General features: G+C 44.7%; 1 protein-coding gene across 1 annotated transcript in view; it reads right to left on the bottom strand.

Moving 5' to 3' along the window:
- Positions 1-26,908, bottom strand: part of snx17 (sorting nexin 17) — a 60,608-nt gene that overhangs the window by 15,192 nt on the left and 18,508 nt on the right. Inside the window, exons 4-7 of the mRNA XM_063222984.1 lie at positions 25,621-25,685; positions 17,335-17,445; positions 13,175-13,265; positions 6,103-6,190 (exon numbers count right to left, since the gene is read on the bottom strand). Of these exons, the coding sequence (XP_063079054.1) occupies positions 6,103-6,190; positions 13,175-13,265; positions 17,335-17,445; positions 25,621-25,685 (355 nt within the window). The remainder of the gene's footprint in view (positions 1-6,102; positions 6,191-13,174; positions 13,266-17,334; positions 17,446-25,620; positions 25,686-26,908) is intronic.

Genomic DNA, 26,908 nt, shown 5'->3' with positions numbered 1-26,908 from the left:
TTGGATATGTGTGGGTTTTTTATCCAGCGTTAGGTAGTTTTAATTGTTTGATGAATTGAAAGTGTGATTTATAACTCATAGACTTGTCATACAATAAGTTCCATTGTAATGATGGCAGAAAAAACGTCTGATTGGAAATCAGGATTACCCAAAATGTGGTGCAACATTCGCTTAGAGGGTGCGCGAACCACATTGAAATGTAAAAGGGGGTGCGCGGGGGGGAAAGTTTGGGAACCGCTGAAATAAGCTATCAAAAAATGAATGCCTTTCATTGTACAAAATGCAAACAGCAGCCACATATGGTATATGACAACTGCCGTCAAGTATGCAGCAAAAGAACCAGACAAGAGTCTGGCCACTTACGGACAAATATGAATAACAAGACGTCATCGCAAAAAAGTGCATTAAAACATCATATTCGTAACACATCACGATGAATGAGTACACGTTTTCACCATGTACCAAAGCCCAGCTTTAAAAAAAAAAAAAAAAAACCAGCATTACTCTTATCTTAGACACTCTGCTCATAGATACAAAAAACATCCATCTCAGACTACTGAAGGGCTTCAGAAGAGTGAGATTTGCTTTCTCCTACCACTCCAGAGAACAAAACCTCTCTCCTCAGTCTTTCTTACCCCTGACATGGATCATCACTCATCGCTTTCAAATTGGGGACACTGATGGGCTAGAGTCCCCAAACATTTGGTACTCACTTTGTCTTTGGCTTTGTTTATTTTCAGCTTTTTAGTACAGTTTCGCTGAATTGCGTTAAGCTCCTGTGTGTGACTCCTTCTACTCCCTTCCTCATCGCACCCATGGCAGCTGTCTTTTTTCGACAAAGAAGTTGGAAGACCCATCTACCCTCTTCTGGCTGCCTCTAGTTTTTATTTCATGCAAAGCACCACACGCTGTTCCTACCGGCCGCTCACCCCGTCTACCCACAACTAGGTACTCCACACCTCCTGCGGGCTTCCGACAAGGCCCTCACTGAGCGCTCGGACATGACAGCTTGGGGTCTTGCAGTCACACCAGAGCGTGAAGCAGACACGTGAAACTGGTCGACCCGAGCGACCCGAGTTTAATGAAACTCGTTAGACTGAAACGCGTCGGTTGGCTGGCCAGCCGGGAAATCTTTCGGGAGAATGGGGAGGGAAAAAATTGGATCCACATCTCCAGCGAGTGAACGGACACCGCCTGTCGCCTCACATTAATTCCAAAGACGTGGAATATTAACACCACCTCCCACTGAGAAGCACTGAGAATAACACAAGTGTTGAGAGGGAGATGTGATGCCTTGAAACTCCGTGTCGAATGCAAGTGCAGGGGTGGACCGGAAAGACACAGCAGGAATGACGGGTCGCTTTGCTATTCAAAATGCTCCTCTGCCTGAGAGTAGACTTATCCAACGATCATCTATGACTTCCTGATGTTTTCCAGATTGCTTTACCACACACACACACACACACACACACGCACGCACACGCACGCCCATCCCTTGGCTTGCCCTCTCCTAAAAAGTAGGTCAATGGGGCTGAGGCCTTTGTTGAGGATACACTGGACTACGGGGGCGACACCATTCAGAGCACTTACTGTACCGATTAAAATTCATAAATAGATGAACTGCATGTGTCTGCAGAGAGAGAGAGAGAGAGAGAGAGAGAGAGAGAGAGAGAGAGAGAGAGAGAGAGAGAGAGAGAGAGAGAGAGAGAGAGAGAGAGAGAGAGAGAGAGACTTAGACAGAGACAGAGACAGAGACAGAGACAGAGACAGAGAGAGGTGTGTAAGCTTATTTGACATAGTGCCTGTATGTAGTGTTGAGGGTCAAGGCTTCACAGACATTAATCATGAATTTCATTAGTAGTAGTATTAGCAGTAGTATCATTATTATTATTGATCATGCTAGTAGCTGTGGTTACGTGTTAATGGAAACAGCACAACCATCCGTGTACTCTGCTGGACTTTTTCCTAACTTCTTTTCCCCACAGCTGCTGCTGCTGCCGCTGCCTAACCAGTGTGTGTGTGTGTGTGTGTGTGTGTGTGTGTGTGTGTGTGTGTGTGTGTGTGTGTGTGTGTGTGTGTGTGTGTGTGTGTGTGTGTGTGTGTGTGTGTGTGTGTGTGTGTATGCGTGCGTGTGTATGCGTGCGTGCATTAAAGGCAGCTTCACATGTCTCGCTCACAGAGGAAAGGCCGACATATTTATGCAGCTGGAGGAGCTCTTAGGGTGACAACAGGCGTGTGTGTGTGTGTGTGTGTGTGTGTGTGTGTGTGTGTGTGTGTGTGTGTGTGTGTGTGTGTGTGTGTGTGTGTGCGCGCGCTTTCATAGCAAAGGGTTGGGGTGCCGTGTGGTGTGCAGAGCAAGTGTTAAATGCTTCCCTTTGGGTTAACCATCCCTGCAGGCCCTATATTGCACTGGTTGGGTCCTAGACACAGCTGTCACAAGCAAACTATGCTGCTATACTCCCTGTGTGTGTGTGTGTGTGTGTGTGTGTGTGTGTGTGTGTGTGTGTGTGTGTGTGTGTGTGTGTGTGTGTGTGTGTGTGTGTGTGTGTGTGTGTGTGTGTGTACCCTTCTCTCAAAAGCTCAACCCGCACACAGTTCTGGAATGCGGGCAGATGATATGAGATTCAGGTCATAGACAACCACATGCACACATCTGTGTGTGTGTGTGTGTGTGTGTGTGTGTGTGTGTGTGTGTGTGTGTGTGTGTGTGTGTGTGTGTGTGTGTGTGTGTGTGTGTGTGTGTGTGTGTGTGTGTGTGTGTCTGTGTGTGTGTGTGTGTGTGTGTGTGGATAGGTGGTAGGGCATGGTTATCTCTTTTGACCTCTTCTAGAACATCAAAAGAAAAAGACTTGCTTGCTTGACGCTTGCTCTTCAGAGAAATCACGGAGGGTCAAGAAGAGTTTAGGGGGCCGCTCTACTCTCTCTCTCGCCTACACAGTACACAACTGCATCGTTTGCTCTGTGGATGTTCTGGGGCATTCACTGAGATAATCACGTCGTCAGAGACTACAGAGAAATAAAAGTGAGAAATACATGACCCCTTAACTCAGTGTTTCTCAAAGTGGGGCGCGCGGAGGCATCGCAGGGGGGGGGTGTGACATCTGATTTTGGGTTTTTTTTTCCTCCAAGGAAATTATTTCCTGTTTCTCCAATAAACAATACATGTTAAGCCCTCATCAAAATCATATTATAAATTGTCATGAATTAGAATAGCATAGGAAATGAGCACACCAGGGTTCCCACTCTAATTCAGATATAAAATTCCATAATTTTCCATGACTTTCCAGACCCAAAACACAGAATTTCCATGACCAGTTCCATAAAAAAAAATGACGTTTAAAAGTGTGAAAACTAAACATTATCTTCACCGACATCGAGCCATCGCCAGACTTCAGTCGCCTCATTGCATTATATGATGCACATTACAGCGTGAAACCAAACCGTCTCTAGTGAGGCGTTGTAGTATAACCAGTAGGATATACCAAACAAAAAGTTTATGCTTTTACAGAAAATTCCATGATATTCCATGACCGTGCATGCAAAATGGTAAATTTCCATGATTTTCCATGACTGGAAAAACTTTTATGAAATTCCATGATATTCCAGAAATTCCATGACCCGTGGGAACCCTGGCACACGTCCCTCTTTGTTTTATCTCATCAGTCACCTTTCCTTTTATTCTGCGCAGCGCAGCAATCGTAAAATCAGTCTGCGCGAGTACTGCTGTTGCTTGGGGGGGCTCGGAAGCAACCACACCCTCCGAAGGGGGGAATGGTGGGGAAAGTTTGAGAACCACTGCCTTAACTGCAATCTCAGTGCTTGGCAGTACAATATAGCAACTGTATACAGTCTCTGTGACAGAGAGACCATAGAAAATACGCTTTACCCAGAATTAGGAAGGCAACAACAAAAGACAACGACAAAAAACTTGGAAAAACAGTAAAACATACAAAGAAGAAAACTGTGAAACCGTTACAAGAAAGAAAACTATCTAATAACCTTCTGAAGTCAATTCACTTCTTTTCGTGCCACAAAAGTTTCACCGTCGATTTTACACTCCAAGATCTTTGTGCTGAGATCTTGTTTTTTTCCCCCTCCCTTTGTCTCTGCCTCTCATAAAAAAATGGGCACAGTCATCATCATCATCATCCAGCCATTATGAGATCAGGCAGGCACATTCTCCAGAGCATAAATTACAGCTCACACTGACGCAGCACACATAGACTTCCCATCTCCAGTCAAAAGGGAGCAGTGATGTGCACCACAGCACTGCACTATCTTGACCATAAAGAGGGGGGAAATAATGGAAAAGAAAATGAATGGAAGGAATAAAATCAGCGTCATTCTGCTGCCAGCAAAACTTCATGAGTTAGCCCAATTAAGCCATCAATGGTGTTGGCTTAAAGGCACACTGTGTGATATTTTTTTTTGCAGTTTCTTTCCAGATTTCATGCTGCCCATTCACAAATGTTACCCTTTTCACGAATGCTTAAGACCACCATCAAACCCTATGTATTCATTATCACTGGGAAAATTGCACTTTTCCAGAAATAGACATTTTAGCTACAAAACTTCCTTTACTTTGGTGATACTTGTAAATATTAGGTCATTATTTAGTACATTTTCATGAAAAGATTGAATTTGGCCATATGCAGCACAGTTGCAATGAGCAGCATAGTTACAATACTTACTGTAGCCACCATCCTACACAGTGCACCATTAAACAAACATGGGTGAAAAGATGCCTTCCTACACCCTGAATTTTACCTCGAGCTAAAAAAACAAATCCACTGAACAGTGACACAAGTTACATTGTGCAAACCAAACATCCATTACTCACTCCACTGGAGCTGTCAATGACATGACAATAATGAAAAATCTAATGCCAATTACTTGGTTGATGGTTGGCAGGGACCTGCAGATTTTGTTGTAGGAGGCTGTCTGACGCAATGATTAATAACAGAGGGAACCGATGATGAGAGGCTGAGTAATTGTTTTCTACTGTAACAGGGAACACAACACTGTTGGGAATAATGCTGCGGCCATTTTGTTTCAGTCGTTTATGCCTGAAGGCCTGGGCACTCTGTTTTCTGTTGTAAAACAAAACATGACCTGGCTCAAATGAATAAAAAAAACTGAAACATCAGGAGGGGTCAAATGTATCAAACAGCCACAAAAACTTTTGAACCTACAGTACGCTGTATAAGTGCCTGAAACAGTGTTCTTCCGCAGCGCACCGTATGAGCAGTTAATTAAAATATTTCCCCAAGGTTCTTAACCTCCTAGTGCTATTCTTAGTGTGTATAGTCTACGTGTATATAATCCTCATGCCATTCGCTTGTTAGGGCCTTGTTATTGATAGTTGTACATTTTACTCCCTTCATTTTTGAAGAGGCAGGTGCTCCTTTCTCTTCAAAAGAAAACTGAGACATGGAGGGGCCCAGAGGGCTCAAAGGATGAGGTGCAAGCATGGCGTGACGAGTAGTCCGGTTCATTCTGGAGTCATGCAAATCCTGCTGTGTGGTGAGTACTGCATTGTGGTGAATGCTGTTGTGGTGAGAACTGCAGTGTGGTGAGTACTGGAGTGGGGTGAGTACTACAGTGTGGTGAGTACTACAGTGTGGTGAGTACTACAGTGTGGTGAGTACTACAGTGGGGTGAGTACTACAGTGTGGTGAATGCTGCTGTGGTGAATGCTACAGTGGGGTGAGTACTACAGTGTGGTGAGTACTACAGTGTGGTGAGTACTACAGTGTGGTGAGTATTGCTCTTGTGAATACTGCAGTGGGGTGAGTATTGCTCTTGTGAATACTGCAGTGGGGTGAGTATTGCTCTTGTGAATACTGCAGTGGGGTGAGTATTGCTCTTGTGAATACTGCAGTGGGGTGAGTATTGCTCTTGTGAATACTGCAGTGGGGTGAGTATTGCTCTTGTGAATACTGCAGTGGGGTGAATACTGCACTTGTGAATACTGCAGTGGGGTGAGTATTGCTCTTGTGAATACTGCAGTGGGGTGAGTATTGCTCTTGTGAATACTGCAGTGAGGTGCGTATCGCAGTGAGGCGAGTACTTTAGTGTGGTGAATCGTGCAAGTGAGTTTACCTTTTGCGGAGGACGATGTGGAAGTCGGGGCTGTGGAGGCTGGTGATGGAGACGTAGGGCAGCTCAAACTCCTGCAGCTTCCTCACAACTACGCACACAGGAGAGAGAGAGAGAGAGAGAGAGAGAGAGAGAGAGAGAGAGAGAGAGAGAGAGAGAGAGAGAGAGAGAGAGAGAGAGAGGAGAGAGAGAGAGAGAGAGAGAGAGAGAGAGAGAGAGAGAGAGAGAGAGAGAGAGACAGAGACAGAGACAGAGACAGAGACAGAGACAGACATACAGAAAGACAGAGAGCCAGAGCGAGAGAGGGAGAAAATAAGCACACACACACACATTTCCAGGATTAGAAATAAGGAACAATAAAGACAATGGCAACAGAATACAGGAGACTGAGGAGTCATCGTGTGGATGGCAATTCAGCTATTCGTACACATGAGTCACAGTCACAGCTGCCTGGGATACAAACAGAGTAGAATAAAACAATATAAAAAGAGAAAACAGGAAGGAGTTATACTCAGCGGCTGTGTATATATGCGCGCATGTGTGTGTGTGTGTGTGTGTGTGTGTGTGTGTGTGTGTGTGTGTGTGTGTGTGTGTGATCAAAAGGGGAAGAGTGTGTGAATTCTGTTCTGCACCGTCATCTATTTGCAGCATCAAACATGTCCAGCATGAATACAAGACGTCACAATCCCACACAGCACAATTAGCGACCTTTCAAAACCAGAACTGAGCACCTCGTTAAAAACCACGCCGGCACGCTGAGGCTTGACATTTCTGTTCAATAAGCGAGTGATAAACAAGCCTGCTAGATCCAGAATGGGTGGGGGCTGATTCAGTGTGTGTGTGTGTGTGTGTGTGTGTGTGTGTGTGTGTGTGTGTGTGTGTGTGTGTGTGTGTGTGTGTGTGTGTGTGTGTGTGTGTGTGTGTGTGTGTGTGTGTGTGTGTGTGTGTGTGTGTGTGTGTGTACACGCTCCTGTGGCTAAGCGCTGGCTCAGATTGAGTAGAGAGAACACTGGCAGAGTAAATAATGATTTTCCCCCTCCCTTTCTACTTCACTTGTTGATTAAAAAAAAAAATCTGAAATTATTTCATTGCAACCTCTATTGACATGGGACTAGCTACTACCCCTAGAATTAGAATAGTGAAGAAAGTAGAAAGAAAGCCTTAATTGTCACTATACAATAGAGCTCTTCAGCGTTGACATCAACTTGTATGCGGCGTTTGGACTACCGGTTCCATGGCGATTTTTTACATTGCAAAACGCCATAGAGATTCAGGTTTGGCAAAAATATAAGTTGCACGGCAACAACGAACATTAGCGTGTCCCCGCATCCCTTTCTCATTAGTGGAACGGATCGTATCATCATGTTGGTGTATTCACATGTTAAATCATGACGATTTTAATTCAATATTGCTAACCCCTTTCTGATCATTAAAACTTCCGAACTACATACTTTCCTTTGGTTGCCATGGGTACAAGCCTCCGCACGTACATGACGGCGCCGCTTCTGTAGTCGCCAAAAGTTTCCGGGTTTAGCATATGGACGCAACATCGTATTTATGTCGAAGTTTGACACAAAATGATCAACCATGTCATACCTACAGCCTATTTTTAACACCCTCGACAGTTTGCGGGGGTTCGCTAAGCGCGTGCTTGCACTCGGAGCTTATTTGAAACTGGCCCCAATTCATTCCCAATGGAGGCCGGAAGCCGATAGGAACCAGGAAGTTCTTAAATGCTAACATGAAAGACTACAATCTACTACATGCTTCCGCGTTACTGAAGAACTCTATTACAATGCTATTTAAAGCTTCACCATAAAGTGCACACATAAATAGACACAGGAAATACATGTACACTAAAACTAATACAAAACTACTGACTGCTATACATAAACCGCACACTAGACTTGTGCAGTTGCTGACTAGTTATGGGGAGGTGGAGTTCAACAATCAACTGTTAAAGGGTGTCAGCAGCAGTCAAAGAGTAAAAGGAGGAGAGAAAATACCATCTCGTTGTTCTGCACTGTGTGGTCGTGAAAAGGTGGGCCAGAGAAGTCCCTGCTAATGGCCAACAGATGTGGCAAGCGCCGACCCAAGATAACACTTCTCTATAAATTTCACAAAGCCGTGTCACAAAGCTTGGCTCTTGCCTCGTTCAGCGGTTGTAACACAAAAACAACTTCAAGAGGGGACTACCGGTATTAGAGTATTTGCAAATGTTGCCGTGACTGACTGGCCATATCGCTCCTACATAACTGATAAGAGGAACAGGAAAGGGCGTGTTGGTAATTATGGAACTAAGCCATGTGCTTGTTACAATGAGTGATTTTTCTACAGACTGGTTTTGTATTCTCCTTGGTCACTACAGAGTAAGCTAGTGGCCAAGCTTTAGTAGCCCAATGCATTCATACTAGCTAGAACATCATATGTTGTGTTAACCACCCTACTGAAGTAAGTAGCCCAATTTGACCGCCACCATGTATGCTCGAGGATAACGCTGCTTGAACGAACATCAATTGGCGATACACAAATTACTCTGTACAAGAGAATCTCTTTACAAGAGAAAATACTTGAAATCCAGAGTGATACTTTCAAACCAACATTTTTCCAATAACTACCCAAGACTGGGGTTTCGCAGGTTTGAGATTTAGCACGTACATTGACAACACGCACCAGGTCAGGAACCCTGTGCCAAGCTGGCAGTGCCAGAGGCTGACCGTGCCGAAAGGCTGAACACACACCATCCAGTCTTTCACATCTATGTGATACATCAGACACTCACACTTCCTTGAAACTGAGCAGAGACATTGGGCTGCATTCACCTGGCTGAGATTTAATATGTGAAACAGTCAAAGGCTTACTGTTTAACTCTAAGTACAGTATTAAGTGTTCCTTTACGAAGACCACCTCGCATTCCTGCTTCATACACTCCCCCCTTCCCTTCCATCCCTCTCTATTCCCCTGCCCAGGTCCTCTATTCCCCTGATCCATGCGACCTCCTAAACTATGCAGTGGCCCGCCCCGCGTCCATGTTGTTACGCCCGGAGGAGTTAAGGCAAGCCCTACTAAACAATTTAATAGTGGCATGCCCAAATCCATCCCCCTCCACTGGCAGAGGCTGAAGAAGAAGAAGAAGCTATCTTCAGGCTATGTTATTGCGGCAGGGGTGGTGCCAGCTACCTTAAAAAAGACAATTCCTGCCAATTTCAAAATGCGGTTGTAATGCTCACTCTACCCTTGAAAGGTCAGTACACGATGACAAATATTTTTGTTTGTTGTTCATCCCTTTCTGAGATTCTGGCCATTTTAATGGGGCAATTTTTTACAACATCAGCAGAATCCTTACATCACAGCAATAACTTTTGGGATGATACTTGGAATATGTTAAGGACTTTAAAAAAGTATAAATAAACCGTGCCCCCATTCAAATCACCAGGATCTCGGAGCTGAACAAAAAAAAATGCCACGTCATCATCAGGTACTGACAAGTCAAGGTTAGCGTGACCAATACAACTGCATGTTGAAATTGGCAAGACTTGGCAAGATTAAACTGCCCACTCGCTGCAATACTATTAACAAAAATTGGTCTAAACTTAAACACCATCTTTACATTTGACCTCTGACTATAGTGTGGCCACAGTTACATATTCCATTACAAGCCTGTACTTGTTTCATACAATTACAGCCACTAAAGTATATTGTATATCACAGTACTGATATACGGCTAAGACATACTACATGTATGCTTATGCACATTTCACTGCACTTGGTCATTTCACTGCACCTCTGGCACAGTCTGTTCTTAATATAAACTATTCAGTTCTTGATGATAACCACAAGGATTTACTACTTGTGTAAAGGGTATTCCGACTAACTCACCAAGGCGTCTTCACAAGTAACGAAACCCTTGCTGGGACTTGTAGGGATGGGTACAAACAGAATGTAGATTACTGGCTAAGCCAACGCCAAGCCTTGCTATGTTCTGGTACAGTCTGTACCCATCCTTACTAAACATGCACTCCATCAAGGCTGGAGAGTGTGTGTGTGTGTGTGTGTGTGTGTGTGTGTGTGTGTGTGTGTGTGTGTGTGTGTGTGTGTGTGTGTGTGTGTGTGTGTGTGTGTGTGTGTGCGCTTGCGTGCGTCTGTGCCTTACGCCTTACGCCAACAGCTTGTGCTCCAGTATGACAACAAACACAGTCAATCCTACTTTCCCCCACTTTCCCACAGAGAGAAGGTCTGGACAGACAGACGGATCAGCTGAGGTTATGTGCACACAGGAGGAGAGACAGATAGCTAAAGCTGCAAACAGGTGGCTGGGTGGAAAGACCGACAGACAGACAGACAGACAGACAAGACAGACTATAGTATGTGTGCCAGAGACAAAATTGACTGTGTAGAGTGGCTCCAGAGAGGCTTCATGATGCCCTCACTGGAGGCTGCATGCAGTCTGTCCAAACCTTCAAGACGCTCTCCAAGTTCGAGTTGGGACTGAATGAGGAAGGCAGAGGAGGTGGGGGTGGAGGGGGGGGAGACTTGGCAGACTGAGTAAACTGGAAGCATTAGAAATGGAGATTAATGCGGCAACAGCAGCAGCAGGGGTTTCAAGGGGATGTCCAACTTTATTGTAAACACACACAGACGGACACAGGCACAGACGCACACGCACACATGCATACGGGCACACACATATGCACACGCACACACACACACGCAACAATGTAACTCAGCATAATAGAACAAATCTAACCCTCCATCCCCACACCACTAAAATCACCAAAATCCTGCACTGAGATTCCCACTACTGCGCTGACTTATTAAAAGCCCCTAAAGGAGAATGCAAAGTTGACAGTTGTGGCAAAATGAATCAAACAGTGAACAGCCTCACTGATTCTCATGCTTAATAAATCATTCTGCTTATAATAACACACTACAGAGCCTTTGGGACATAGTGATATCTGAGAAGCGTGTTTTATTGAATGACTGCTTATTGCGTACCAAAGGACTTGAGCATTCACATATACACGTATATTTAGAAATTCAGAAAGAGAACTAAGGGTAACAAGTGATATCGCATAAGCAGAACATAACCGATGCAAATAAATCACCCGTTATCAATCAGGTCTGCCATGATCACATACTGTATGCAAATACGAAGTATAAAAGTAAGGAAGTAAGAGGTATAACCAATAAAAGCCCTCCCCACATAGCATCCATATTGCAGAGAGTCTTTCTCCCAGTTTAGTGAAACTGCTGAAATCTGATAGCTGAAATTCAATGTGCCCAATATAACCCACTGAATGTCATAATAAAATACAGATAAATGTTATTACTATCTAAATCTTCGATAACAAAATATAACTTTGCATGATGACATTTCTGTCATTTTTTTGCGAGGGATGCAATTGGCTTTAGCGAAATGACACCAGAGCTAGAGACTTGGCTGGCTAGCAGACAGACAGACAGATGGACACACACGCATACACGCACGCACACTCTCTCTCCTCAGATAGCATTCCTACAGGAGTGTGAAGACGGTGAATGCACACAGAGGAGAGGGCTGTATGTGATGCGGACAGAGTAAGTAGGAATGCAGAGCACGTTCACTGCTCTCGCTCCTCCAGAAGGCCTGAGTGCTGAGGGACTAGAGAGGGGCTGTGCTGGGCTGTGCTGTGCTGTGCCGGGCTGCACCTAATCAACAGCAGACAGCCAGAAAGAGCAAAAACGCCCCCGTCTCACTGGCATGGCTGCTTGTCTGATTTGTTTTTGTATGTTTTAAGGGGTTTTTATGACATCACTTGATAAGACGGTGTGAGATGGATGGTGATAGGAAGTATGTGGGAGGGAGAGAGGGAAGGAATGACCTCGGTCTGGAATCAAACACAGGTTCTGGTGTAACGCTACGGTGCCTTAGCTGTTTGAGCCGCAGACGAGGACTGTGCCTGTTTTTTTAAACAAAAAAGCATTCCAAGAATGCAGACCTCACATTTTGAAAAAAGCCTGAGTCAGCCCTTGTCCTGCACCTTGAGCTGGGACTTGCACAATCTTCCTCAACAGGCTGTCTGTCTAGGTCTCTCTGAATATGACCGTCATGGCTGTCTATCTGACCGTTTTACTCTGTCTTTCTCTCTGAATAGGATTGCCATGGCTATCTATCTGCCTCGGTCTCTCTGAATATGACTGCCCATGGTTGTCTAGCTGACCGTCTTTCTCTCTGAATAGGACTGCCATGGCTGTCTAGCTGACCGTCTTTCTCTCCGAATAGGACTGCCATGGCTGTCTATCTGACCATCTTTCTCTCCGAATATGACTACCTCTGAATATGACTGGCATGGCTGATTGTCTATCTGACTGTCTTTTTCTGGTGCGTCACTGGGTCTCCATCTGCAGGTGCTTCTGTCGCATGAGGCATACACTGTGTAAATGAGCAGACAAAAATGTTGGACTGAAACATTGTGGATTACAAAAAGGCTGAATACCAGTACAACCCCTCAGAATAATGGAATAGTGCACCAGTGGTACTGTTTTACTGGCATCACAGGAATATTCAGTATAAAGTAAGTACATAAAATGTTCCGTCTTTGTGTGGGCTGTGAACCTTGTGTAGCTGAAATGTGCTGGTAAACTTCAAAACAAACAACCCTTGTCGATGTGATCGAGCTGTGCCTGTAGTCGTGGGCCACAGTGTAATGTCACCTGCCAGGATTGGGAACGCGAACTGTAATTACTGTCACCTGAGAGGTGTAGCGACAAATGTTTCATCTGAGAAATTAACTTTTACATTTTTAATGTCCTGACAAAAGTAAACAACGCTTACACAATGATTTCTCCAACTGTCCTTTTCTTAATGTGTGTGTGTGTGTGTGTGTATGATACATGAACCATTCAATGGTTACTTACATATGGAACAAATACATGGACAAACGTGGATTGCATATGGAAGCAAACTCACAGTTGTTTTGAAACAGCCGGTAGGGACCAGGACCAGGTTAAGTTTGACATTAAATACTCCACCCTGAATGGCTGGTCTATCCCCATAAGAAAAGGACAAAGGTCAGACGACAGTGCTAGTACTTACAGGTGTAGCCTCCATCGGCTCCCTCCTGGACCAGGAAGAGGCTGAAGTACCCGACCAGCTCATCCGGGAGGTCCAGTTTTGTGGCCACCGCCTACACAGAAGACATACAACAATATGAATGGGACAATATGCACCGAAAACTGAAACTGTACAATTCACACACATACCGAACCGTGACATGCACTCCATGGCAAACCGCAGTTCAAGTCCGATTCTATTAGCCAATTGAAAGAGGGCATTTGGAACGATCAGACAGCGCGCATGAGCGCGCATGAGCGCGCATGAGCGTGCATCAGCTGACGACAGTTTAAGTGCAAGCGCAGGTTAGCAAAAGAGGCATTTCTCAGACACATGCAAAAGGTCAAATTCAACTTGCGCATCACCACTTTATAATTGCAATTATACAAATATGGTTTGATATTCCCAGTTCCCAGTGCACCATTATTTAAAAAAAAAAAAAACAAGAACCGTAGAGAACCGAAAACCGCGACCGTGATATGGACCGAACCGTGAATTTTGTGAACCGTCCCACCCCTAGACAACAATATGAATGTTTTACTCCACAATTAACATACCATGTTCCAAAAATATATATCCGTCAGCTGCACTAGAAACTACTGTGTGTTTAGCCCCATTAAGAAACAGAAAAGGTTTAGAGATTATGATAGAAACTGTGTTATTGACTGTCCCAAGGACATAGTTAGACAGCAAGAGCGGCAGATAAAGATAAAGATAAAGACGATAATTTACATCAGCCACAGTGCCACAACACCAATCTGTCGGTTCTGGGTTATTACAGAAGTATGCGTGTGTACTGAAATGCTCTGGACAAAGAAACCGTCATATTAAAATGCCAAAGGGTGTTTGCTTCAGGAAAAGATTGAGAAGTCGAAATCAATGCCTTGGAAAACATTTGGGCACTTCACACAAAGTCGTTTCACAAAAAGACAGAGAAGAGACATATAGTGAAAGAAAGGTAGAACGGTAAGAAAGAAAGAAAGAAAGAAAGAAAGACTTCTTCATGGCACTGATCAAACTAGAATTATCCCAAACAATCTAATATTCAGCTATTAGCCTAGTAAACCACATGGACCCTAGGAGCAGAAATTACTTCTGCATGGCTGTGTTGGACTAGCACTGCACCATAAGGGAAAATCATAGCTGGGCCATTAAATGTGTCCTGTGATCACAGCGCTCCATCTGTGCATCCAGTTCTTCTTTCTGTTTGAGTCTGTGTACCATTCGAAACGTTGTGGACAGTGACGATCCTACAATGATTTGCGCCCAAGACAATGCCCCCCTGAGACCCTGCCCCCCTTTCACGGCCCCGTCCCCACCGAAAGAAATCGGCTGAAAACACTAATAACTGAAAAAAAAACACTAATAGCATGTTATTATTGCAACAGCGTGGTAATAGTGTGGAAGTGACATGTTTAACAATTTTCAGCATTCCACAGCTTTCAGTTTTGGCAATGGCGCAATGTCAGTCTATTTATTTAATCCATCATTGGCCTGAGAAGCTTCTCCCGTGGCCTGAATATTACAGTGAGTTTACAGTTGTGCTCATATAGCAGTGCCTTGACAAAGATGAGTAACGGTCAAAATTCTTCAAATAAATTGCACTTAAATGACCAAAAATGCTCAAGGGACACGGTGCATACCAGTGATGTGCGGGCTGACCCGAAGTCAGCGGGCGCTTGCAGTTAACCGCGGTCGACCGCAGGCACGGGTTATGAAACAATATTTTTAATGATATTCGGGTCGGTTGCGGTCGGTCAGGACCTTTGAAATGATGCCGAATGTTATAGTAGGCTATAGCAGTGAGTCTACTTGTACCATACTAGAAAATATTTGTTTATTACTCAGTAAACTTTCACGTAAAGATCAAATTTGGCAATAGGCAGCCCAGTTTCAATGAGCAGCATAGTTGCAGTACCTTTTTTGACCATTTCCTACACTGTGTCCCTTTAACAAATTCAAATGCGTATAGCCTGTATACCAGTGACAACGTTCTATGGGAAGCCTCGGTATTCGGGATAAGGTGTCTCCATGTGTCAATATTCTGATTTCTTTCAAAGTATCCCACCTGGCATATCCCGATTTCTCAAAATCCCAAATAAGGGCTTATCTGGGATAATAAAGTCTGGAAAATGTGTTTATATGCACAAACACAAATTCGGGATACTTAAATATCCCGATAATATTCAGGATACTGAACTGCATATTATCGCACCCACTGCAGCCACCACACCACACCACTTTTACTCCTCCTCTTCACTGGTTAATGGACAAAGGAAGTCTTGTGACTTCAGTCAACTAGGTGTGTTGCAAAGTGTTTCAGTCGTAAGGGGACACCAGGGCCCTTTATGAGGCTTTATAGCCCTCCATAGGAGACAACTAGGGACGACTTTGGGGAATCTTTTGAGGACTGGTGTACTGGAGAGGCAGGACTGACCTGTGGTCAAGCTGAGACGTAATCAGTACTCGTTTAGACACAGACATTCTATCTCTTTTCCACACACCCACAATACCACAATACCTAATACACCAACAAAAAACAGTCATCACGATCACCCTTTCTCTCCCTCACACACACGCTCTCACACAAGCTCTCACACACACACACACACACACACACACACACAATCACACGCTCATACACCGTGTTGTTCACACTGAAGGTATATGCCGATTGCTTTTGCACGTCAGGCAAAAGGTGCGTCAGAGGCTACAGCTGTAAACACAAGACACCTCAGCTTGAGCCCCAGGAAATGAGCTACCTCAAGGTAACCTTTTTGCTTACCTCAGGCACGCAGAGGGAGAGCGAGAGAGAGAGAGCGAGAGAGAGAGAGCGAAAGAGAGAGAGAGAGAGAGAGAGAGAGAGAGAAATGGAGAGAGAAATTGAGAAATAGAGAGATGGAGAGAAATGAATATGCCTGCTGACAGTAAAACCTGCTCATTTTAAGACATCTCCAAGACATCCCACGAATATGTGTAATACTGTACATCATCGGCTAAACTCTCCATCTCCACATCCAGCTTTACGGGGACTAGTATAAAGGGTACCTGACAGACATGTTTCTTAAGTTCAGCAAGCTCAATAGACAACACAGATGGACAACTGCAGTTGTATAATGTTGAATAATCACGATTTCAATTTTGATCCAAATAATCGTGATTATCATTACTTCCATAATGGTGCAACCCTAAAATACATAAATAAATACAGATGACCCAAGACCAAGCAGAGAGACATTTTGCAAACTATTACACCTTAATCCTGGCAGCCATATACGCACACACGCTCACACACGCACAAAATGAGAGAGGACTGAGAGTTGGATATGACAGGTGGAGGGGCAGACGCACGCACTGCACGTACACAGGAAATGAGAGAGGACATGAGAAGGTCAGGTACTAAAGGACAGCAAAGAGCATCACAGGTGCACAGAGAGGTAGAGAGAGGGAAAAGAAAAGGAAAAACAAAGAACACAAGGATAAGAGAAATACAGGGAAAGCACTCAACGCAGATATGGCAAGAGTCTCTGGCAAAGGCCAATGCATTCACAGAATAAGAACAAGAACCTGGCCTATGTAGTCACCTCCGACTGCCAGAGGTATCCCTGACAAGGCCCAAACTTCTGGTTAGTACACAAGGCTACTGCCATTTTGACCATTTGAACCATCCAAAATGAAACCAGTTCATGTACATACCTATTATAAAGAGCAAGTACAATGTTTCAGATTCAGTGTAAATCTGTTCACTCGTTCTAAAAGAACAACAAACAGCCATCCTTCAAGTTCATAGTTCCTGTGCCTAATGCAGAGTGTTAGCACACAAGGTTTGATGTAAATCCGTGCACCCTTTCAAAAGGTATGGATGAAACAAAAAGTTGGCCATGTTGAAAGCCTTGGCCTATAACATACATGAACAGTTCATCAAATGGTGCAGGTTTGTCCACCTTTTCAGAAAGGAAATATACCATCAAAGCCCCGATACACCACGCTCCAGCACATAATGTTGATGGAGACGGAGGAAAACAAATTGGCTAGTCTATAGTCTCAGAGGGTAAACAGTGCAGTGTGATGATGGTGGTAATATTCCATGGGCATCATCGAAACACATTTACACGCACGCACGCACGCACGCACGCACATACCTCCAGGACGTCCTCGGTCTGGTCCGACGTGAGGATGTTGACCCGCACCTTCTGCCCGTTGGAGAGGTGCACCTCCAGCTGAACCTCCTCTGTAGGGATCTGCTGCGTCTCCTGCAGGAGGGCAGGGGAGAGAGGAGAGAGAGGGGAGAGAGGACAGGGGGAGAGGAGAAGAGGGGAGAGGAGAAGAGGAGAGGAAGAGAGAGGATAGGGGAGAAGGAGGGGAGAGAGGAGAGAGAGGGGAGAGAGGACAGGGGGAGAGGAGAAGAGGAGAGGAGAGGAAGAGAGAGGATAGGGGAGAAGGAGGGGAGAGAGGAGAGAGAGGGGAGAGAGGACAGGGGGAGAGGAGGAGAGAGGAGAGGAAGAGACAGGAGAGAGGATAGAGGAGAAGGAGGGGAGAGAGGAGAGGAGGAGAGGGGAGAAGGGTAGTGGTCAGTTAGAGAGGAGCACACGCACGCACCAAAAAACATGTAGTTGGATGACTATGCATAAAAAGAATTTGCTCCAGTATGACAAGCAAAACATTGAGAAAGACCGTGTGATTAATGATTAAATTATGGAAACTCAAGAGCAACCAGTGGGTATGCACAGGATTCCGTCCTCTCTTGTAAACATGCACTAACTTACTTCTCAGAGAAACTCAAATGGTGAGCAGCACAAAGTGCTGAAGTCAAACCAAATCAACCAAATACGAGACGCTACTACATTTTTGCATTTTTGAGGATTTTTCTGAAACAGCATATTGTAGGATTGCAATTAATTAACTCGCACTTACACAAATGCAAGTGTGTTGAAGTACACAGGCGGAGTGCCAGCAACACACAGACAGACCTGCTGAGGCAGATGGACAGACTGCTAGGGACCAGCACACACCCGGATGCCAAATCTTTTTATTCTGCCTGTGAGATCATTTCAAAACGTTAATTGGCCCAAAATACACCATTAATGTAAAGTGTGATGAGACTTCAACATGAAATTTGATCACAGAAATATGAGTGGGCCCAGGCCAATGAAGCAGCTCAAACTCTTATGCCACGAAATAATTGCAGGCACATTTAAACTACCATATACGTATGATGGGAGAGTGTGTATGAATTTTAGTCCTTTTAAAAAAAAAAGAAAAAACAAAACAAAACAAAAAAATTGAATTTGGCCCGCGACTTCATTCCAGATTCAGATTTTGGCCCTCTGTCCATTTGAGCTTGACACGCCTGGCATAGGGTGTCAGGGAAGTCAGACAGACATATGGTAGACAGCATGGCATGGCCAGTCAAAGGCAAACAGACAGACGGACCACAGACAGCGTTAAGGGGCCAGACAGACAGACAAACCAACAGACTGCATACAGCAGTAGTTCCCAAACGGGGGGTCTGCAAAGGGAACGGGGAGAGAAAGGACTTTGGATAAACAGGGGGACACCGCAGGTTAACAGATACCATGGCTCCATAAATTGGTTACTGACAGTATGCACGTGTATGGAGGTTAATACATTCATTTACTTTTCATGTGGATTTCATATAAAAAATTAGAAATAATAATGGGCATAAAAAGTTTGTCCCTGAAGAAAGCTCAGCGCCGCTACGCGTGGGTCTCTGCTCTCATGTTTTTAAATGAATAGCCATGTTTAAATAAAGGCTTTTAATCATTTTTCCACAAGAAGAGTGCCTTGGACTCCCTTTTTTGATAAAAAAAAAAGTTTGTCGTTTGGAATACGCGGGGTGGGGTTTCACTACAATATCCTTCGGTCCTAAAGGGGGTCGCAGCAGAGGGAGTTTGGGAACCACTGGCCTATCCACGGGGAAAACACTCCAAAGTCATGGATGGGGGAGCAGGCCAGGGCTTTGAAGGGTTCAGAGCAAAACCACGCCAGGGTCAGCTGCAGTTCACTAGTCCACCTGCTATTGTTCTCTTCCGTTAGCCTTCAATCCGTCCTATACTTACAAAGCATTGAGTAATGCCTCCTACAATAGCCTGGATTTCAAGGGATTGAGAGTTTGTGCCAAAAAAAAAGGTCCACTGAATTTTTTAACACAGTGGTCTAGTGGAGTTTATGGCTTCACTCTGAGCTTCAGTTGTGTGCTGTGTAGACCCGCAAGACACAGACCATTGGCGCATTGGGGTGATGCATACGCATGAACCAGGATAGAGGGTGTGTGTGAGAGATTATGGATGAAAGACAGTGTGAGTGTAGGGAGAGAGAGAGAGAGAGAGAGAGAGAGAGAGAGAGAGAGAGAGAGAGAGAGAGAGAGAGAGAGAGAGAGAGAGAGAGAGAGAGAGAGAGAGAGAGAGAGAGAGACCCCGACAGACCAACAGAGAGGAGAGACTGTAGCAATTTATTCAGGGTTTTTTTTTCATGATGCCTGGCAAACTGTTTGGTATTCATGAAATGTGTGTAGTGTTTGAGTAAGAATATCTGTGTGCGTGTGACTGTGCGTATGTCAATGTGAATTTTGCAGGAATATGTGTGCATAGTACGTTAGTGCATGTTTATGCATGTGTGTGGGTGCATGTGTACTCAAGAGCAGTGTGAATTTGTGTTTTCACACCAGTGTGTGTGTGTGTGTGTGTGTGTGTGTGTGTGTGTGTGTGTGTGTGTGTGTGTGTGTGTGTGTGTGTGTGTGTGTGTGTGTGTGTGTGTCCGCATGCTTACATGCATATTTCATGTACACTGGCACGACTCCTTAATCCTCTCTCTGCATCGCTCTATGTGAGTGTCTGTCTCTGTGTGCGTATGTCTCTCTCTGTCTCCCTCTCTCTATCCCCATCTCTCTTTCTCTCCCTCAGTCTCTCTGTCTCTCTCAGCCGCTGATGAAATGACGAGGTGAGCCTGATCCCATCACCCAGTGGGCCTTGCTTTACTGGGGTGCGGATGGGGGTGGCTAGTGCGACACCGAAAGACAAGAGAAGAGGTGGAGGAAGGAAAAGAGGTTGGGGGATGGGTGCACGGTGGAAAAAAGGCAAGAGTAAGGAGGGAGAGGGTGTGGTATTGGTGCACCCCTACACAAAACCGCTGAGAGGAGGAGGAAGATGGAGAGCGGAGGGATGGAGGTTGGAATGGTGACAAGGGTGGGGTAGGTGGCAATGGGGTGAAGGGGTGGAGGGGGAACACTTGCTACCCTGTAGGCCAGACCGTTTTGTCTTGTGCACCCCATAAGTTAAACCTTTTTGTTATACCATGAGTACCCCTGAACCATGCTCTATATCTATTCCTCTATCCCAGTATGACTCCATTCAATTCTCATCATTGCATTTTTCCAAGTACCCCCTGGAGTGTGCTTGCGTAACCCAAAGGAATCACTGCTGTAGGCTACTGTGGGGTCCGCGGCAGGGGTGGAGAGTAGTGGTTAAGGATAAGGTAGAGACTATTCAAGCCCATACTTTTCCAGGATCCATGCGTCAGGTCAGGTGAATGCCCCTTTAGGAGACCAGCGCAGATTGAGAATAAATTGAGTTCCCTTAGCGTTGTAGATGGTGGCAGCACACACATCTTCAAGTCGCCACAAAACGCCACAGAAAAAGAAGAAGGAAGAGGAGGATGGAATCACATCCCCTTAGAACACCGGACTTCAGCACACTCCTTTGCATTGGTGAGACGTGGTTTGATTCAGAGAGAGAGAGAGAGAGAGAGAGAGAGAGAGAGAGAGAGAGAGAGGAGAGAGAGGAGAGAGAGGAGAGAGAGGAGAAGAGAGGAGAAGAGAGGAGAAGAGAGGAGAAGAGAGGAGAAGAGAGGAGAAGAGAGGAGAGAGAGGAGAGAGAGGAGAGAGAGGAGAGAGAGGAGAGAGAGGAGAGAGAGGAGAGAGAGGAGAGAGAGGAGAGAGAGGAGAGAGAGGAGAGAGAGAGAGAGAGAGTGTGCAGGGTAGAGGTTGTGGAGGGGGGAGGGGGGTGCACACAAACGCAGAAAGCAGACAGACTACACAAGGAGGAAGTAGCCGTAGTGCCCTTCTCGCCCTCATGCATACACATGTTCCGCCAGAGAGGTAGAGAGGGGGCATAATATGCGTCCGTGTGTCTATGTGCGCGTGTGTGTGTCAGATGCAAAGTGTAAACAACTCTATTTGTAAACAAACCACAGTGTGTACACCTGAGTGATACCGTTGTACTGTGTACAATGCCAGCGTTTGTTTATGCACCCATGTCCACATGGTAGGGTGTAGTTACGAGACTAACAGACAATAATGGAGAATAATGGAAACGAACACACAAGGGTTGGAAAGAGGCAGTGAGATGACAGATGACAGACAGACAGATCGACAAACAAAAAACAAAGTATAGCTCCTGTCTTGACAAAACTGGTCAAGCATTTTGTACCCCGGGCTTCATGTCAAGGGGGAAATTATAGAGCCAAGGCTATAGATTTAGCAGCACTGTGAGCAAAGGATGTACACAAGCTTCACTAGAGGCTCAGACTCAAGGAGCGACCAAAACTGTAACCAGAGATCGTAAGATTCTATATGTGACGGGCGTGTTCCCGTTCAGTTCGTCCCCTTCGAGCCCCGCAAACTCACCACGTTGTCAACTACAACAGTTCGGCAAATGGAGGTACAGTACGATACAGCTGGACTAAAGGACCAGTCCTCCAGCCCAGCGCCATCGATACTGTAGGAGGCTTCGGGAGGGAGGTTTACTAACGTTCCACACTAACTCTGCTAGTAAGCCTCCGTTACACTCTTCCCATCCGGATCACGACACCACTGTGAGGGACGTGTTCCCACGCAGTTCGACCCCTCGGGGCCGCACACTCACCACGTTGTCAACTACAACAGTTCGGCAATGGGAGGTACAGTACGATACCTCTGGACTAAAGGACCAGTCCTCCAGCCAAGCGCCATAGATACTGTATGAGGCTATAGGAGGTTTACTAACGTTCCACGTTAACTCTGCTAGTTAGCCTCCGTTACATATATTATTTTGCATTCTCGCTGCTGTAACCTTATGAAGCCATTGTAACACAGTCACCACAGCGAAGCACCACCCAGTAGAAGCAGCAGTAGCTACACACTCACCGGCCACTTTATGTTGTACAACTTGCTAGTACCAGGTCGGACCCCCTTCTGCCTTCAGAACTGCCGTAATTGCCTGCGGCAATACCCAGGTATGCCGTGGCATTGCAACAATTCTCAACTGCTACTAAGGGGCCCAAAGTGTGCCAAGAACATATCCCCCAGGCCATTAAACTACCAGCCTTAATCACTGATACAAGGCAGGTTGGAGCCAAGTATTCATGTTGTTGACTGACCAAACCATGAGTGTTGCAGCAGAAATTGAGACTCATCAGACCAGGGATTTTTTTCCAATCTTCTATTGTCCAATTGTGGTGAGCCTGTCTACGTTGTAGGCTCAGTTTCCTGTTCTTTTCTGACAGGAGAGGTACATAGTGCAGTCTTCTGCTGCTGTAGCCCATCTGACATGCTGTGCTTTCAGAAATGCTCTTCTGCATATCTCTGTAACGAGTGGTTATTTGAGTTGCTGTTGCCTCCCTGTCAGCTCGAACCAGTCTGGTCATTCTCCTCTGAACTCTGGCATCAACAAGGAATTTTGTGCCCACAGAATTGCCACTCACTGGATATTTTGTCTTTTTCAGACTATTCTCTGAAAACCCTACAGATGGTTATGTGTGAATATCCCAAATACATCTGCAGTTTCTAAAAATGGGCAAACCAGTCTGTCTGGTACCAACAACCTTGTCACGTTCAAAGTCACTTTAAATCACCTTCCTCTTCCATTCTGATACTTGGTTTGAATTGCAGTAGATCACCTTGACCATGTCTGCATGCGCAAATGCAGTACGCTGCTGCCATGCGATTGACTGATTAGAAATGAAAGTCAAAGAGCAGTTGAACAGGTGTGACCAAAAATTGACCAGTGAGTGTGTAGAGAAACACAGCAGTGGTGCGCCAGCCAGCATGCACACAAAGCCTTCGCATTGCTCCATGACAACACCCAGTGCAACACCACCCCACACGCCACCTCATGATAAAAATACATTATTAATAATACACACGGCAGGGCTGACCAGCGCCATAGAAACCACCACAGGCAAACACTATGTGGGCCGCACTAGTAAGCATTACAGCAGACGCAGGGGAAGCACCACATCACCACACCCTGCCTGTCACTGCTGCCTGCCTGCCTGCCTGCACCACTTGTCTGTAAGAACAAGTGTGCAAGTCATGTCACTGATCCATGGTTTCTAGCACTGCTTTTTGGCAGAGTACAACAAATGCATCCAAGTACTGTGGATACGACAGAAAGAAAATACAGGTAGAAAGCGAGAAAGAATTATATGCTTAAATGGGGAGAATGGGGCTTTGAACAAATAGGTGAACATGCAATCTCTCTCCATCTCTCTCCGTCTATGTCTTTGAGCTGTTAATGGCGATGACAAATTTGGTCAATTAGGCATGGCAAGCCCACCTCCCTGTCTCACAATATATTGGTTTCACGTTTACAAACATTCATGTTGTGAGCAAGTGCAAGATGCTAAATAGCCAACCACATCAGCCAGTTTTTTGAGTGACGGCAGTTTCCAACAATCAGAGGTTGAAGAGTGTGCAGCCGGGGTGTTTACAAATTAACAACCCATGTGTAGTGGCTAGGTTAAATAGGCTGTTAAAAAATAAACGCACTCAGCCCTGAAGGTTAACGTCTGACCTGACTGTCATGTAAAGAGCATGGCACACCGGTTCATCAGAGCAGATGAGCAGTGTTTATGGGTCCATGCGGAGTCTTAATGTGCAGAGGAAAACAAAGAGCTGACTGCTGCTTTTAAAGAATAACAATCTCACATCCGCCTAAGGTCACTGGCAAAAATTATCTTTGACTTTGAACTCAGCACAAGGCTGAGAGGAGGTCTATTGTTTGAACAGCATGTCCAGAGTATATTTGCATACAGAAAACCGCCAGTCAGAATCAAGGTCAATCCAACATGCAGTTCATGGAACGTTTATAGGGTACAAGTATGCGAGTTTTAGTGGAAATCCATCCACCCCTGAAAAAGTTATTGCAAGAACTAAAATCTCTGATGGATGGATGAACGCACGGATGGCGCAACACAAGACCAGAGGACGGCATGCCTCCGGCAACTTTGGCAGGCGGGGACATAAAAAAGAAAATCTGTCTAGCAACACTACGTAAAATGTGCAAGTGCTTGTACAATCAATTGAAATCGTTGAGTGGAAATGCATTATTCAGGTAAATCCATGGGGAAAGGGAAGGAGAGGAGCAAAAACACATCCAGAGCACAGTGCTTGCACTGGCACTATTCTGGATTAATAGCACTTAAAACCTCTCGTGTCCTGGGGGACCTTGGAGAGGCCAGCAGGCAGCAATATCACACTTCAACCCGCATGAGTAGAGCGTCCTTGATGGATCACGCGGTCCAGTCGATAGAGTGCGTGCCAACGCCCAATTCAGAGGCACCATTGATTTAAGATCGGTTATGAATCCCTGCCGAGTGCCAAGCTGACTGGCGAAAAACAGATGTAAAGATGGGAAGAATAGAGGTAATAGATATGAAGAGCAAACACAAGCTTTACTGCTAAGGAGAGAAAGGCAAGCGCCCTTCAGAGAGTCTATCTTAACGCAAAAACCATAGAGAGGCTGTATTTTGGGGGTTGAAAGCATTGATGTACCAAAGCTTAGTCTGTTGTTACTGCTTAGGTCAATATTACAAGTCAGTCAAGAATTAATCTGGAATAAGCAGGAGGAGTGTATCAGCTTTCACATTACCCTGTTCACTCCTATGGTTGATCAGTTAAGAGAGGCAAGCTTGCAAGTGATGCTAATGCTACTACTACTACTACTACTACTATCTGTCACAAAGTAAAAGAGGACCACTGCAGACTTTATTTTTCAGTGACCAATGCGTGACACAGTATGCTTCCTCAAGTTAAAGGAAGTGTTCTCAGTAAAAAAAGAGAATTATTAAGGCACGTTAAGGCCGGTGTTAAGGCACGTTGATACCATCTTATTATTGTGGCACACTACTCATCCCCTATGACTGCAAACCACACTGCAAACTGAAGTTTTTTACCCAGAATGAAATTCAGCACAACGTAAGGTACTTCTGTTTTTTGCTTATTAGGTAAAGTATGTCACACAATGCATCTCAGTTAAGTGTACAATACTTTTTTGTAACATACGTAAGTACAAAAGACAATCTTATTTATGCAGTGCATATGGTACTTTTTCGCCCCAATTCCCAAATTCCATACGTGACTGCTATGTGACCTTACACGCACACACACACATACGCACGCACACACGCACACACACACACGTGCCCCCTACCTGCTGGGCTTTCCTTAGGAAGCTGTTGAACATCTCGCTGGATCCCAGCATAGGGTCTTGCCTCACTGTGGGGGAAATAGAGAGGCAGAGGTTAGGCAACAGCACACGCTCAAAATTACCAGCAGCCAACCAGCAGCAAAATGTGCTGACATGTTCATAATGCTTTAACAATGCTTCTTTCTTTACTAAACCGTAGGAAAAAGAGATCTTACAAAATTATTCATACAAAAGAAAATATATTTCGCTACACAACTCTTCTATTGCATATACAGCTCCAGGCCTTTTTATTAGAATACCATGAAAAAGTTGATTTATTTCCATAATTCCATCAATAATGTTAAACTGTCATGGATTGTAGATTCATGGCCCAGTTTTTTAACTATTCCAATCATTATTTTTTTTCTTTTTATATACGTTGGCCTTCCAGCTCAAAAAAACCCATGAATTGGGGAATTCGCATTATTAGAATATTGTTATAAAATCAAAATTTTCTTCATCAAAATTCGGGTCACATTAAATCAGTTGAAATTTGGTACTTTCTACACAACATGCAATGGTCAATACTTGGTTAGGACATTCTCTGTCTTCATAATGGCCATGATGCGTTTAACATTGAAGTCAATGGCAAAAACAGTGCATGGGAGTTATGGAAACCCAGAAATCCTTGATGCTTTGTTGTCAGCTGTTCTTGTTTGTTGACCTGGTGCCCCACACTTCACTCTTCAATATACCGTGTAGATTTCCATGCCACGTTTTGGCGCTAACTCACCAGTTTAATTCTAAATAACCAGAAATGAAACCCCATTGAAAATGAATGGGGTTTTATTTCTGTTGAGTTAGAATTAAACTGGTGAGTTAACACCAAAACGTGGCATGGAAATCTTCGGGTATATTGAAGAGTGAAGTGTGGGGCACCAGGTCAACAAACAAGAACAGCTGACAACAAAGCATCAAGGATTTCTGGGATTCCATAACTCCCATGCACTGTTTTTGCCATTGACTTCAATGTTAAACGCATCATGGCCATTATGAAGACAGAGAATGTCCTAACCAAGTATTGACCATTGCATGTTATGTAGAAAGTACCAAATTTCAACAGATTTAATGTGACCCGAATTTTGATGAAGAAAATTTTGATTTTATAACAATATTCTAATAATGCGAATTCCCCAATTCATGGGTTTTTTGAGCTGGAAGGCCAACGTATATAAAAAGAAAAAAAATAATGATTGGAATAGTTAAAAAAACTGGGCCATGAATCTACAATCCATGACAGTTTAACATTATT

Source organism: Engraulis encrasicolus, chromosome 18, assembly GCF_034702125.1.
Source record: "Engraulis encrasicolus isolate BLACKSEA-1 chromosome 18, IST_EnEncr_1.0, whole genome shotgun sequence".
Lineage (NCBI taxonomy): Eukaryota > Metazoa > Chordata > Actinopteri > Clupeiformes > Engraulidae > Engraulis > Engraulis encrasicolus.
Note: the sequence above shows the minus strand (reverse complement) of the source record. Positions and strands in the feature narration are given on the sequence as shown.